The 15,828-nt window shown below is 55.6% G+C and overlaps 2 protein-coding genes across 2 annotated transcripts; one reads left to right on the top strand and one right to left on the bottom strand.

The window, feature by feature from the left end:
• The first annotated feature begins 130 nt into the window (after positions 1-130).
• On the top strand, positions 131-14,938 carry FAM83E (family with sequence similarity 83 member E). Its single transcript, XM_050772450.1, has 5 exons — positions 131-1,816; positions 3,862-4,029; positions 4,701-4,825; positions 11,557-11,974; positions 14,375-14,938. The coding sequence occupies exons 1-5, from the start codon at positions 1,352-1,354 to the stop codon at positions 14,633-14,635; spliced, it is 1,437 nt and encodes a 478-aa protein (XP_050628407.1). The 5' UTR covers positions 131-1,351; the 3' UTR covers positions 14,636-14,938.
• SPACA4 (sperm acrosome associated 4) lies at positions 7,277-8,372 on the bottom strand. The gene is made up of 2 exons (XM_050772537.1): positions 7,419-8,372; positions 7,277-7,301 (listed from the first exon to the last, which is right to left on the bottom strand). The coding sequence occupies exon 1, from the start codon at positions 8,113-8,115 to the stop codon at positions 7,732-7,734; it is 384 nt and encodes a 127-aa protein (XP_050628494.1). The 5' UTR covers positions 8,116-8,372; the 3' UTR covers positions 7,277-7,301; positions 7,419-7,731.
• Positions 14,939-15,828: the final 890 nt, after the last annotated feature.

Raw genomic sequence — 15,828 nt, 5'->3', positions numbered from 1 at the left:
GGCAAGTGCCGGAAGGGAGGCCGTGGAGCCCAGCACCAGCCGGTGTGGATGGGCCCGGCGAGAGGGGGATGGGTGGGGGTGGGGGTGGGGCAGGGAGGCCAGCCTGGCTTGACTCCTTCCTTCTCTTTGCAGCTCCTTGCTGTGGTCTGGAGGAAGCAGCTGCCTGGGTTGCCGGGATCCCCGAGGTTGGGTCAGGAGCTTCAAGGGGGCAACTGGGGCTTGGGAGGGAGACAGGGCGAGTTATAGAGTGGCCCCTGTGTGGGAAAAAGCATCCGGGCAGCTGGCAGGAGATAGGATTTAGGCAGAAACCAGGCTGGGGGCAGCTTGGTTAGGGCTCACCACAGATCCGAGAACGGTCTGAAACAGGTCTCAGGGCCAGGCCCCAGGCAGGGGCAGCCCGCCTCAGGAGGGCGGTTGGTTAGGTGGCACTCACACCTAGATGGGCTGCCAAGGTCCTAGACCCATCCCATAGTAATGGAGACCCCTGTAGCGCATGTCACCCTCCACTGCGGCAGCTGGAGGGAGTGTGAGGGTCCAGGGAGCAGGGTCCCCCATTGACAGGGTAGGGAAGGGTATGCCAAGCCTTCAGCATTTCTCTAAGGCTGAACGAGCAGGTCCAATAGAGAGGCATCCTGGCTGGTCTGCAGGTGAGAGCTGGTGAGTAGGAGAAACTCGTGGGGGCTGTTGGATTCAGTCAGAGACACACGCTCCACCAGGCAGCCAGATCCTGTGACTCAGTCGGAAGCCACTGGCATTTGCCGGACAGTGAAAGGAGAGCGTCAGTTCATTGTGCTCTTGGTCTGGGGCAGGCAGGCAGCCTGCTGTGCCTTTATTTAAGGATCTCTGGGTGATTGGAGACAGGCAGACAGCCTGTCGCCTGGAAATGATCAACTGGTCAGCCTGACCAAATTCAGGACAACTAAAGGGTCTGACTGGGCACTGTGTGACTGGTGGGTTGGAGGCTGTCGTGTGGCTGAGCATGGATGGCCAGCTGATGGGCCACACGTTTGGGGATGGTGTCAGGAGGTCAGCCTGACCAGCAGAGACGGCTGGCAGGAAGGTCACGGAAGGCCAGCCAGGCATGGTGCCACCTGGGCACAGGCAGGTGGCGGATCTGAGTGGCCTGACACACTGGGTAGTCGCTTATTTGGGCAGTGTGGTTGTCAGGACAGTGAGGCAGGGGCCACTGCAGGGAGCCATTTGGACGTCTGCAGGGGCCCCCTGGAGGCCTCGGATGGCCACATAGGGTCTGCCTATCAGGAGAACCCCCAGATGGTCACAGTCCCCAAAGACAGCCAGACCCCCGGGGACCCAGCCTCTCACAGTCAGTCCTCCCACCCGAGTGACCCTGATGGCGGCCTCCCAGCTGGCGGCGCTGGAAGGAGTGGACTCCGGTCCCAGGGTGCCCGGGGCGAGCTCCGGCTTCCTGTATTCCGAGGGCCAGCGGCTGGCACTGGAGGCTCTGTTGAGCAAGGGTGCAGAGGCGTTTCAGGCCTGTGTGCAGCGCGAGGAGCTGCGGCCCTTCCTCAGTGCAGATGAGGTCCAGGGCTTGGCAGCGGCAGCTGAAGACTGGACAGTGGCCAAGCCGGAGCCTGGCAGGATGGCAGACGGAGCCCCCACCGCCGATGGGGATGCGGGCAGCCTGAGCTACTGGCCTGGGCAGTCGGAGCAGCCGGCACCCATCCTGCGGCTGGGCTGGCCAGTGGACTCAGCGTGGAAGGGCATCACCCGGGCGCAGCTGTACACCCAGCCCCCTGGAGAGGGACAGCCGCCCCTCAAGGAGCTAGTGCGGCTGGAGATCCAGGCTGCCCACAAGGTGGGTGTCGCGGGGGCCTGGTGTCCATTCCCCAGACTGGGACGGGGACCCAGGCATTCTCTCCCTTGTCCTCCTGGGACTTGTAAGCCCACACCCCTACCCTAAAGGACCTATACCCCTGGGACCCAGGAGTCCACACCTTCCAGCCCCAGGACGCAGGTGCCTACACGCCCAGACCTCATCCTTACTCTCAGAAATGGGGGCCCAGCCGAGTGCAGTGGCTCACGCCTGTCATCTCAGCACTTTGGGAGGCCGAGGCAGACGGATCATGAGGTCAGGAGTTTGAGACCAGCCTGGCCAACATAGTGAAACCCCATCTCTACTAAAAATACAAAAATTAGCCGGGTATGGTGGTGGGTGCCTGTAGTCCCAGCTACTAGGGAGACTGAGGCAGAAGAATTGCTTGAACCCGGGAGGCAGAGGTTGCAGAGAGCCAAGATCGAGCTACTGCACTCCAGCCTGGGCGACAGAGCGAGATTCCATGCCAAAAAGAAAAAAGAAATGGGGGCCCCTACGCTCCCTCAAGACCTGGGTGCCCTTAGGTATCGATGCCCCTTGAGCCTAATTATGACACCCCCAGTCTCAGTCATTCCCTTATCCCCTCATCACCAAGCCAGAGGTCTCCACTCTCCCTCCAAGGAGGACCCAGATGTCCCCACTATAGCCCTTGGAAAGCCCACTATGTACTTCACAGTCTTAGTGTCCGCCAGCTCCTATGTGAAGGGCTTCCCAGGGACTAATGTGAATCATCGAACCAGAACCCTGTGCCACCAGAGGGACTACTGTGACCACGGAGGCACGGGGCAGTTAAATCTCTTCCCTGCAAGTGGCCGAGTGGGGATTTGAACCCAGGCTGTCTGGTTGCTGAGTCAGGGTTTTCCACTATTTTATGCTGCCTGCAATATCCAGGCCTTCAGCACCTCCGTGTCCCCCAGGTTCGCCACAGTGGCCTAGCAGGTCAGCCCTCCTGCACCCAGCACCCAGAAAATTCCCCAGGACCCAGAAATGTAGCTGCCCACAGTGCCCTATGGGACATCCACCACTGATCTTAGAGCCAAACTGCCGTGGACATTTGGGCACCACAGTGTCGCAGCTCAGGGGACGATGTTCTGTGTTACAAACGTGATTTGTAGGCCAGGCACGGTGGCTCATGGCCTGTAACCCCAGCACTGTGGGAGGCCGAGGCTGGGGGATCACCCGATGTCAGGGGTTCCAGACCAGCCTGGCCAACTTGGTAAAAATATGAAAATTAGCCAGGTGTGGTGGCAGGCGCCTGTAATCCCAGCTACTCTGGAGGCTGAGGCAGGAGAATAGCTTGAGCGCTGGAGGCCGAAGTTGCAGTGAGCTGATATTGTGCCACTGCATTCCAGCCTGGGCAACAACAGAGCAAGACTTCCTCTTTAAAAAGAGAAAAAAAAAAAAAGCAGGGTGTGGTGGCTCACGCTTGTACTCCTAGCACTTTGGGAGGCTGAGGCAGGTGGATCACAAGGTTAGAAGATCGAGACCATCCTGGCTGACGCGGTGAAAGTACATCTCTACTAAAAATACAAAAAATTAGCTGGGCGTGGTGGGCGCCTGTAGTCCCAGCTACTCGGGAGGCCGAGGCGGGAGAATTGCTTGAACCCGGGAGGTGGAGTTTGCAGTGAGCTGAGATCGCACCGCTGCACTGCAGCCTGGGCGACAGAGCGAGACTCCGTCTCAAACACAAAAACAAAAACAAAACAAAAAAACCCCCAAAAAACAAAAAAGAAAAACAAGCAAACATATGATTTGTGATAACAATTTTCCAGCATTTAGGAGCCAGGAATCTCAAGAAGGGGCTGGGGATCTCATGGAGGGACAGCGTTTTGCTCTTTCACACATCGGTGCGGTTTGAGCAGCAGTGTATGTCTGGGAGTCTCCCCTTTAGTGCCCCCTGAATGTTAAACTCCCAGCCCCCAGAGCACTTTACTCCCAGATTCCGGATGTCAGGCTTCCCACACCCTCTGAATGTCCCCCGAACCAGCTTTCGTTCACACATCCACCTCCCCTCTCCCCACCCCCAGCTGGTGGCCGTGGTCATGGACGTCTTCACTGACCCAGACCTGCTTTTGGACTTGGTGGATGCTGCCATGCGCCGCTGGGTACCTGTCTACCTGCTCCTGGACCGCCAGCAGCTGCCTGCCTTCCTGGAGCTGGCCCAGCAGCTGGGGGTGAACCCCTGGGCCACGGAGGTAGGGGCCGGGCCAGGGGGACCTGTGAGTCCCCATTCCCCTGGCATGGGGGCGGTGGGGGCAGACCCTTCCACGGAGCCCCGGGTCATTGAGATGGATGCTAGCAGGGATGGTCCCCTGGGATCTGATGCCCACGGCATTGGGGAAGTGGGGGTGGGCACCCCAAGGAATCTTGAGTCACTGAGTTTGGGTATCCCCAAGAAACGCCTGAGGGGTGATATCAATGGCTCTGAGGAAGCCGAGGCAGATATTTCTTTTTTTTTTTTTTTTTGAGATGGAGTCTTGCTCTGTCACCCAGGCTGGAGTGCAGTGGCACGGTCTTGGCTCACTGCAACATCTGCCTCCCGGGTTCAAATGATTCTCCTGCCTCAAACTCCCCAGTAGCTGGGATTACAGGCATGTATCACCATGCCTGGCTAATTTTTGTACTTTTAGTAGAGACGGGGTTTCGCTATATTGGCCAGGCTGGTCTCGAACTCCTGACCTCAGGTGATTCACCCCCTCTTGGCCTCCCAAAGTGCTGGGATTACAAGCATGAGCCACCAGGCCTGGCCTTGGACAGATACTTCTATGGAGTCATGGGTCCCTCCAGTTAAAACCAGCCTGGAGGGAGCCTGAATCCGTGCAGTGGGCCTCAGCAAGGGTGTGCCGTCCACTCCCCACACCAACAGAACATGGATGTCCGCGTGGTGCGGGGCTGCAGCTTCCAGAGCCGCTGGCGGAGGCAGGTGAGCGGCACCGTGCGGGAGAAGTTCGTGCTGCTGGACGGCGAGAGGGTCATCTCAGGATCCTACAGGTGTAGTCCTCGCCCCGCCCCCCACCTCCCAGCGTCCTATACCCCACTTTCCCTCAGTGTGCTCAGAGAACAGCTGGCATCCCCTGCCCAGCCCTCTCTTTTCTCATCTGTATAATGGGGACAAAACACCCTCCCCTGGGGAGGAGATACGTGCTGCGGCCGGACCCGGTGCTGGTCTGTTTAGTGGTCTTGGGTAAGTCTGCTTCTCTTTGACCTGGTGTTTTCTCATCTGGAAAACTGGGCAAACAGTTTGGGGGTGGATTGGCACCTCGATTGGGGTCTAAGCTCTGCCTTGGGTAAATAACTCCACCTGTCTGAGCATCTAAGAAAATACCCGGGCGTGGTGGCTCAAGCCTGTAATCCCAGCACTTTGAGAGGCTGAGGCAGGCAGATCAGCTGAGGTCAGGAGTTCAAGACCAGTCTGGCCAACATGGTGAAACCCTGTCTTCCCAGCTACTTGGGAGGTTGAGGCAGGAGAATTACTTGAACCCAGGAGACAGAGGTTGCAGTGAGCCGAGATTGCGCTGTCGCACTCCAGCCTGGGAGACAGAGCAAGACTCCGTCTCAAAAAAGCAAAAGAAAAAAGAAAAAAAAAAAAGAAACTGCAAATAATAACAGCACCTACCTCACAGGGTCACAGCACAGTCGGGGAGGAGAGGGGTGTGGGCTCTGGGACCAGACGGCCTGGATTCAAATTCTAGCTCTGTCAGTTCCCCGTTGTGTGACTTCAGGCGACTTACTTCACCTCTCTGTGCCTCAGTTTCCCCCTCTATGTCACAGGGCTGATAGGGTTAGAGCCTCTAGAAGCAGGTCCCTCAACAGGGGTAGCATCCACACTTGGGCTGGCTGAGTCTTCGTTGCGGGGGCTGTTGGGTACACTGTGGGAGGCTGCTTGGCATCTTCTGCCTTGACCCAGCAGAGGTCAGTAGCATCACACGCCCAGTACCCCCAGCTTTCCCTGCCAATTAGAGAACCGAAAACCTCTCCAGACAGCAAAGATGCCCGCTGGGGAGCACAGGTGCCTAGCTGAGAACACTGGTCAGGAACAGTAGCTTTCAACCCTGTGCATGCACCAGAATCCCTGGGAGCACTTGTTAAAACGCAGATTTGGGCTGGGCATGGTGGCTTACACCTGTAATCCCAGCGCTTTGGGAGGCCAAGTCGGGCAATCACCTGAGGTCAGGAGTTCAAGACCAGCCTGGCCAACATGGTGAAACCCCATCTCTACAAAAATACAAAAATTAGCCAGGATGATGGCGGGTGCCTGTAATCCTGGCTACTCAGGAGGCTGAGGCAGGAGAATCACTTGAACCCAGGAGGCAGAAGTTGCAGCGAGCCGAGATCATGCCACTGCACTCCAGCCTAGGCGACAGAACAAGACTCAATCTCACAAAAACAAAAACAAAAACAAAACAAAAAAACCACACAGCTTTTGTAGCAGATAATTCAGGAAAAGGAAGAGGAAAAAGAAAAATGGCTGGGCGTGGTGGGTCACACCTGTAATCCCAGCACTTTGGGAGCCCAAGGCAGTGGATCACCTGAGGTCAGTTTGGTGAGGAGTTTGAGACCAGCCTGATCAACACGGTGAAACCCTGTCTCTACTAAAAATACAAAAAATTAGCCAGGCATGGTGGCGTGCACCTCTAGTCCCAGCTACTCGGGGGCTGAGGCTGGAGAATAGCTTGAACCGGGGAGGTGGAGGTTGCAGTGAGCCGAGATCGCACCATTGCACGATTACACTCTAGCCTGGGTGACCAAGCAAGACTCTGTCTCAAAAAAAGAAAAAAAAAGGAAAAGAAAAAGAAAACGGAAAAAGACTGGGCATGGTGGTTCATGTCTGTAGTCCCAGCATTTTAGGAGGCTGAGGCAGGAGGATCACTTGAGCCCAGGACTTCGAGACCAGCCTGGGCAACATAGCAGGACCCCATCTCTACAAAAATTTAAAGAAATAAAAATTAGTCAAGCATGATGGAGCATGCTTGTAGTCCCAGCTACTCAGGAGGCTGAGGTGGGAGGATCACTTGAGCCTAGGAGGTGGAGGCTGCAGTAAGCCAAGATTGCACCACTGCACTCCAGCCTGGGCAGCAGAGCAAAACCCTGTTTCACAAAGAAAAAAAAAAAAAGAGAAAGAGAAAACAATACACAGCTTTTGGACCCCACTCCCATTCATCGTGCCTGGAACAGGGCCTGAGAATCTGCATTTTTAGTAAGTTCCCACTTGATACTGCTGCTGTTTCTGGTCCAGGGACCACACTTTGAGAACCCACTAAAGTTGAGACCGGAATGTTTGAAATGTTTGAAAGAGTGTTTACCTTCCCAGCTTTGTGTGAGGATTCCGTGGCACGTAACATAAGACAGTCTTGGCCGGGTGCCATGGCTCACACCTGTAATCCCAGCACTTTGAGAGGCTGAGGTGGGAGGATCACTTGAGCCCAGGAATCTGAGACCCCCCGGGCAACATAGCTGGATCTTATCGCTACAAAAAGGAAAAAAAAAAAAAAAAACAAAGGAAAAGGAAAAACAAAGAATGCTCCATGAACATCAGCTGTCATTTATTATGAGAGATATATATACGTATATATATATTTTTTACTGTATTTCATGGACTCTAAGGTGCCACCAATGGAGAGAAGCATCGTGATTGAAACGTGAGAAGCTCTGCATCTTAGAACCGGTAGAATAGAGTAGTACAATCAAACCCACAGGCCGTGCTCCCCTGCCGCTCAATCAGGCCTGGGGGTGCTTCCCTGAACACCGGGCTCCTGGTGGACAGCCTTAGAAGGGATGAAGCCAGGGCCGCAAGAGGTTGTCCAGGGCCTCTCTGGCCATTTAGTGGGAGAAGGAGACGGGGACGTGAGGAGTGGCAGATCTGGGAGAACAGTCCCAGGCCTCGTCCTCCCTGTTGGTCACAGCAAACGTGAAGGGAGCAGCATACCCAGCCCCAGTGCCAGGCTGGTGGTGGCCCCCACCGTCTGGCTGCTCGAGGAGCCCAGAGCTCTGTTACACAGGCGGCCGCTGCAGCAGGTGGTGGTGAGGCTGTAGGTGACGCCCCTGTAGCTGACAGGTTCCTCCCGGCCGCAGCTGGTGGCTCGAAGGCAGCCTTTGTTGATGACCGGACCGGTGCCTGGGGCGATCCCCCGGCCTGTGAAGCAGTCCTCGTCATCACCACAGCGCATGGAGGTGCCGGGACACTGCGTGGAGTCGGTGAGCTCACAGAAGATGCAGTCCTTGACGCCCGTCGTGCCTGGGGGCAGAGCCATCACCAGAAGCAGCAGCCAGCACAGGACCATGGCGGCCTGGCGGCGTTGACGCTGCCCCAGCCAGGCCGTGGGCTTCCTAGACCTCCCGGAACTGCTGAATGAAGGACCTCCGAGGACTCCTCCTGCCCACGGGACTTTGGCCCTGGTCCTGGCCTCCCAGGGTCAGCGCCTGGAGTGTCCTCTGTTCCCAATGCCCTGTGTCCCTCTAAGTCCTGGGGATGGAGGTGAGCTGGTGGCTGCTGTCTGACAAGAGTCTGTGAATGGAATGAGTGATCTCACAGATCCCTCAGGGTTCCCACTGGCTGCTCTGGGGATGAGGTCATAGGTGAGAGGAGGGGGTGTCACAATCCAAGGGGTAGCCTGTCCCGCCAACCTGCCAGGGCGCAAGAGGGCTCTGCCACCTCCGCCAAGGTGAAGATGCCCTGAACCCAGAGAATGCTGGCCGCAAGCTTATCCACATTCTCTGTGCTGTACCCACCAAGGGCTTGACTTCAGCCTCATACCTCCCATGGTGACCCCATTTTCCAGACGGGCAAACCAAGGCTGGGGAAGGGAAAGTGATGTATCTGGGGTCCCCGAGTCAGGATGAGAGCCAGGTTCATTGAATTCCAAAGAGGCTGGGAAAAAAGAGGGTGTATTAACTGAGCATTTACTGTGTGCCAGGATTCATGCTCAGTGCTGGCTTGCTTTTATTTTATTTATATTTTTTGAGACGGAGTCTCACTCTGTCACCCAGGCTGGAGTGCAGTGGTGTGAACTCAGCTCACTGCAGCTTCTGCTTCCCAGGTTCAAGCGATTCTCGTAACTCAGCCTCCCAAGCGGTTGGGACTACAGGGGCGTGCAAGCACATCTGGCTAATTTTTGTATTTTTAGTAGAGACAGGGTTTCACCATGTTGGCCAGACTGGTCGCGAACTCTTGAGCTCAAGTGATCTGCCTGCCTCGACCTCCCAAAGTGCTGGGATTACAGGCGTGAGCCACCGCGCCACACCTGGCCCTTGGTGCTTTCAATAACTACTGTGATGACAGGAAGTGTTAGGGCACTGGCTCCCACAGCTCACAGGCTCTCAGCGGTGGCCACGTGCAAGGGGCTTGACCGGTGTTCAGTCATTTGAATCTTCCTATGTTTTATTTATTTTTTAATTTAATTTTTGTTTTTAAAGTTGGCTGGGCACAGTGGCTCACAACTGTAATCCCAGCACTTTGGGAGGCCAAGGCGGGTGGATCACCTGAGGTCAGGAGTTCAAGACCAGCATGGCCAACATGGTGAAAACCCGTCTCTACTACAAATACTAAAAATACAAAAGTTAGCTGGGTGTGGTGGTGGGCACCAGTAATCCCAGCTACTCGGGAGGCTGAGGCAGGGAGAATTGCTTGAACCTGGGAGGTGGAGGTTGCAGGGAGCCAAGATTGTGCCACTGCACTTGAGCCTAGGCAACAGAGCAAGACTCCATCTCAAAAAAAAAAAAAAGAAACAAAAAAAGGATCTTGCCCTGTGGCCTAGGCTGGAGTGTAGTGGCGCGATCTTGGCTCACTGCAGCCCTGACTTCCCAGGCTCAAGTGATTCTCCTCCCTGAGCCTCCAGAGTAGCTGGGACTATAGGGGTGCACCACCATGCCCGGCTAATTTCATAAAATTTTTTGTAGAGATGGAATCTTGCTACATTGCCCAGGTTGGTCTCAAACTTCTAGCCTCAAGCAGTCCTCCCGCCTCAGCCTCCCAAGGTGCTGGGATTACAGGCGTAGCCACCGCACCCGGCCTTCCTAGGTTTTGGCTCCATATTGCAGATGAGCACTGCAGGGAGCAGCAACATGGAGAGCTTGGTGCACAGCCAGGGCTGACTAGATGGCAGTCATTCTAGGAAGCAGCTGGGTCTTAAAACAATCCCTTTTAGTGTCCAGAAGTGAATTCCATCTCTTTCCAAAGGGGAAAACTGAGGCATTCAGGTGTTCCTAAGTGGGGACCAGGTAGAGCCTGGGTTTAAACTCCAGTCTGATTCCAGATAAGTTTTTTGTTTTGTTTTGTTTCGTTTTGAGTCAGAGTCTCGCTCTGTCGCGCAGATTGGAGTGCAGTGGTGTGATCTCAGCTCACTGCAACCTCCGCCTCCCGGGTTCAAGCAATTCTCCTGCCTCAGCCTCCTGAGTAGCTGGAATTACAGCATGCACCACCATACCCAGCTAATTTCTGTATTTTTAGTAGAGATGGGGTTTCACCATGTTGGTCAGGCTGGTCTCAAACTCCTGACCTCATGATCTGCCTGCCTCAGCCTCCCAAAGTGCTGGGATTACAGGCGTGAGCCACAGTGTCCTTTTTTTTTTATTTTTTATTTTTTGCGGGGCGGGGAAGGGTCTTGCTCTGCTGCCCAGGCTGGAATGCAGTGGTATTATCACGGCTCACTGCAGCCTCAATTTCCCAGGCTCAGCAGGGCGCAGTCACTCACGCCTGTAATCCCAGCACTTTGGGAGGCTGAGGCAGGTGGATCACCTGAGGTCAGGGCTTCGAGACCAGCCTGACCAACATGGTGAAACCCCATCTCTACTAAAAATACAAAAAATTAGCCGGGCATGGTGGCAGGCGCCTGTAGTCCCCAACTACTCAGGAAGCTGAGGCAGGAGAACTGCTTGAACCCGGGAGGCAGAGGTTGTAGTGAGCCGAGATCATGCCATTGCACTCCAGCCTGGGCAACAAGAGCAAAACTCCATCTCAAAAAAAAAAAAAAAAAAAAGATTTCCAGGCTCAAGGGATCCTCCCACCTCAGCCTCCCAAGTGGCTGGGAGTACAGGTGTGTGCCACCACAGCTGGCTAGTTTTTTTTTTTTTTTTTTTTTTTTTTTAATTAATTAATTTATTTTTTTTGAGACGGAGTCTCGCTCTGTCACCCAGGCTGGAGTGCTGTGGCCGGATCTCAGCTTACTGCAAGCTCCGCCTCCCGGGTTCACGCCATTCTCCTGCCTCAGCCTCCCGAGTAGCTGGGACTACAGGCGCCCGCCACCTCGCCCGGCTAGTTTTTTTGTATTTTTTAGTAGAGACAGGGTTTCACCGTGTTAGCCAGGATGGTCTCGATCTCCTGACCTCGTGATCCGCCCGTCTCAGCCTCCCAAAGTGCTGGGATTACAGGCTTGAGCCACCGCGCCCGGCCGTTTTTTTATTTTTTGTAGAGACAGAGTCTCCCCATGTTGCCCAGGCTAGTCTCAAACTCTTGGGCTCAAGCAACCCTCCTGCCTCAGCCTCCCAAAGCGTGAGTCACTGCGCCTGGCCCTGATTAGATAAGTGTCTTAACTTGGGCTGTCTTCACTCCATCCCACCCCGGTACATACTTCAGTTGTCCCCATTCTACAGACGGGGAAGCTGAGGCTGGAGAGGTCAGGACTCGCCTGAGGTCCTACCGCCTCCCCTGGGACCTGGCTGGGGATGAGGGCGGGGCTGGGCCCTCAGGGTTGGAGACCCTGATCCCCCTGCTCCCCAACCCCCAGCTTCACGTGGAGTGACGCACGTCTGCACCGAGGCCTGGTGACCCTGCTGACCGGTGAGATTGTCGACGCCTTCAGCCTTGAGTTCCGGACGCTGTACGCGGCCTCCTGTCCGCTCCCACCTGCGCCCCCCCAGGATCCCTCGGTCACGGGGGGCCTGCAGCGGGGCCGCAGCCCGCACCGCGTGTCCCGCCGTCGCTCCGTGGCCCCCGCGTCGCCCCCGCCGCCTGACGGCCCGCTGGCCCACCGCCTGGCCGCCTGCCGCGTCTCCCCTGCCGCCCCGGGGCCCGCACTCAGCGACATCCTAAGGAGCGTGCAGCGCTCCCGGACCCCCAGCGGCCCCGCGACCCGGCCCAGCCGCTCCCTGTGGGACCTAAGCCGCCTGTCCGAGCTGTCTGGCTCCAGTGATGGGGACAACGAGGTGAGATTTTGTGGCTGGTGCCAGAAGAGCATGGAGCCCAGGAAGGGGAAGGCATTTGCCCAGGGTGGTGCAAGCCAGGCTCCAGGGGCCCTGCTCCCAGCCATAGAGCCCGAAGCGTTTCCTGAGGGCCTGCGCCGCTAAATTCCTAATAGCGTCGTTTGTTGACTTGCTGCATGCTGGGCAGGTGGGCGCTGGGTGGCATGGGGCAGAGACAGGAGAGCCCTGGGTGCAAATCCTGACATGACACACTAGGTGGGGGGAAGCCGAGGACCTGACTTCTCTGAACCTCAGTATCCCCATCTAGGAACGGGCGGAGCAAGGGCATTCATTCTGAGTTTGGTTGAGGGAGGAATCCACATGGCTAAATAAAAATAGAGTAGTAATGATAACAACAATACATTCCTGAAACAAGGAGTTGGAGACCAGCCTGGCCAGCATGGTGAAACCCTGTCTGTACTAAAAATACAAAAAATTTAGCTGGGTGTGGTGGTGCACACCTGTAGTCCCAGCTTTCGGGAGGCTTAGGCAGAAGAACTGTTTGAGCCAGGGAGGTGGTGGTTGCAGTGAGCTGAGATCGTTCCACTGCACTCTAGCCTGGGCGACAGAGCGAGACCGTCTCAAAAAATAAATAATAATAAACAATAAATAACTTCCTGAAGTGGAATTTATTTATTTTGTGATATCCTCATCCCAGGCCAGGAAGGCTGGGAGATAGATACATTTGAGACAGGGTCTTGCTCTGCAGTGTCCTGGGAATCAGGAATCATCTCCCTCCCTCCCAGGCAAGGAAGGCTCCTAGCTGGAAAGGAGATGGGGGATGGGCAGGGGCAAGGTCCTCACCTTCACCTGGTCCTGAGCACCCTCACCCAGCATCCCCTCCCTTGGCAAATATTTGCTCCCGGCTGGCAGATGCCAGCGCTTCTGGTTCCTCCCCAGCTGCAGAGGTGGGGACCCAGTTCCTTGCCCCTCTGTAGGTTAGGGGGTCCCAGGCTTGCCCTCTCACTTCCCCCCTTCCCTCTCGGGCTCCCCACACCGTCCTCCTTGCCTGCCTCCTCCTCTGCATCCCTCTCCTTTCTGTCCCTCCTCCTGCTGCCTTCCTGCTTCTTCTTGCTCATGTCGTCCTTCACCTTTCACCCCCTCTGTCTACTCTCTCTCCTTCTTGGCTCCCCTCCTCCCTCCTCTCCTTCTTTCTCCTCCCTCACCTTCTCCCTTACCCCTTCCTCTTCTTTTACCTCCCTACCTTTGTTTTTTTTTTTGAAACAGGGTCTCGCTCTGTCTCCCAGACTGGAGTACAGTGGCATGATCTCAGCTTACTGCAGCCTCAACCTCCTTGGCTCAAGCAATCCTCCCACCTCAGCTTTCCAAGTAGCTAGGATTACAGACCCATGATACCACGCCTGGCTAATCTGTGTGTGTGTGTGTGTGTATGTGTGTGTGTGTTTTGAGACAGAGTTTCACTCTTGTTGCCCAGGCTGGAGTGCAATGGTGTGATCTCAGCTCACCACAACCTCTGCCTCCCGGATTCAAGGATTCTCCTGTCTCAGCATCCTGAGTAGTTGGGATTACAGGCATGCACCACCACACCTGGCTAACTTTGTATTTTTAGTAGAGGTAGGGTTTCTCCATGTTGGTCAGGCTGGTCTCGAACTCCTGACCTCAGGTGATCCGCCCACCTCAGCCTCCCAAAGTGCTGGGATTACAGGCATGAGCCACCACACCCAGCCTAATTTTTCTATTTTTTGGAGAGTTGAGGTCTCACTGTGTTGCCTAGGTTGGTCTTGTCTCGAACTCCTGAGCTCAAGCAATCCTCCCACCTCGGCCTCCCAAAGTGCTGGGATTACAGGCGTGAACCGTGTCCAGCCTCCATCTCTCTCCTCCCTCTCTCCTCTCTTCCCTCCCTTCCCTCCTCCATCATCTCCTTCCACCTCCCTCAAATCCTTTATCACCTTTTTCTTTTTCTTTTTTGTTTTTCTTTTTTTCCTTTTTTTTTTTTTTTTTTTTTTTTTTTTTTTGAGATTGAGTCTTGTTCTATCGCCCAGGCTGGAGTACAGTGGTGCTATCTCAGCTCGCTGCAGTCTCTGCCTTCTGGGTTCAAGCAATTCTCCTGTCTCAGCCTCCCGAGTAGCTGGGATTACAGGCACCCACCACCACATCAGGCTAATTTTTGTATTTTTAGTAGAGATGGGGTTTCACCATGTTGGCCAGCTGGTCTTGAACTCCTGACCTCAAGTGATCCTCCCACCTTGGCCTCCCAAAGTGCTGGGATTACAGGTGTGAGCCACCATGCCTGGCCGTCTATCACTTTCACTGCTTCTCTCTTGCCTCACTTCCTGCCTTCTCTGGCTCTCCCCCAGGGCCCCACCTCAGCCTCCTCTCACCTCCTTCTCTTTCCTTCCACAGCTCAAGAAGTCCTGGGGTTCCAAGGACACCCCAGCCAAGGCTCTGATGAGGCAGCGGGGCGCTGGAGGAGGCCCCCGCGGGGAGGTGGACTCCCGACCTCCCTGGGGCGGTGCTCTGCCCCTGTCCCCTGCCCACCGCCTCCACTATCTGTCCCCAGCCCAAAGGCGGTTAGCTGGGGATGCTACATTCAAACTTCAAGAGCCCAGAGGCGTCAGGCCGTCAGACTGGGCCCCGCGGGCAGGACTTGGGGGGCAACCCTGAACAGGAGACCAAGCCAAATCTGCTGGCCCACCCAAGGAGCAGTGCCGGACAACTGTCAGCTCAGAGCCCCCTGCCTCCATACCCTGCCTTGGATAAGGATTCTGGCCTCAGCGTCTGTAAAGCAGAAGGGATGTTTTTCACTTGTTCTGCAACTTGGGGCCAGGAGTGGTGGCTCATGCCTGTAATCTCTGCACTTTGGGAGGCTACGGTGGGAGGGTTGCTTGAGGCCAGGAGTTGGAGACCAGCCTGGGCAACATAGTGAGACCCCATCTCCACAATAAATAAAACAAATTAGTTGGGCATGGTGGCGCACACCTGTGGTCCCAGCTACTCTGGAGGCTGAGGTGGGAGGATCGCTTGAGCTCTGGATGTGGAGGCAGCAGTGAGCCAAGATCACGCCATTGCACTCCAGCCTGGGCAACACAGCGAGAGGCCATCTCTTTTAAAAAAAAAAAAAAAAAGGAAAAAGAAAGGCTGAGCAAGGTGGCTCACTCCTGTAATCCCAGCACTTTGGGAGGCCGAGGCAGGTGGATCACCTGAGGTCAGGAGTTCGAGACCAGCCTGGCCAACATGGTGAAACCCATCTCTACTAAATACAAAAATTAGCTGGGTGTGGTGGTGGGTAATCCCGGCTACTTACGAGGCTGAGACGGAAAAATTGCTTGAACCCAGGAGGCGGAGCTTTCAGTGAACTGAGATCACGCCACTGCACTCCAGCCTGGGTGATAGAGTGAGACTCCGTCTTAAAAAAAAAAAAAAAGAAAATGGACTTTGGCAAGCCCATTGCCTGCACCGGACCTGTGTCACAGCCGAGAAAATGGGCCGGCAGCGTCCCCCGCTGCGGATCCTAAAGAACGCACACGCAGCTCCCGAGGGTCAGGCCTTCCTGATGAGGGGTTCGGCTGAGGCCCTGAGCTGGAGCTGTGGAGGGGAAGATGGGGAGTCGCTGCCATGCACACTGTGCTCAGGAGCTGTGGGGAAACTGAGGCATGGAGCTGAATACTGAGGGACTGGAATGTGGTACAGCCACAGCCACAGGCGAACGGGGTGGGTGGCGGGACTTTCTGTGGGTGCTGACAGGGCGGGTCTGCCGGAGCTCCCCTTTACGTCTGCTTGGAATAAAACCACTTCATGCCAAAAACATTCGTTACCACAGCCTGGCTCTGCATCCAAGAGTCCATAACCCAGCCCCC

This window comes from Macaca thibetana, chromosome 19, assembly GCF_024542745.1.
Source record: "Macaca thibetana thibetana isolate TM-01 chromosome 19, ASM2454274v1, whole genome shotgun sequence".
In the NCBI taxonomy this organism is placed as follows: Eukaryota; Metazoa; Chordata; class Mammalia; order Primates; family Cercopithecidae; genus Macaca; species Macaca thibetana.
This window is presented reverse-complemented; position numbering and strand designations above follow the sequence as displayed.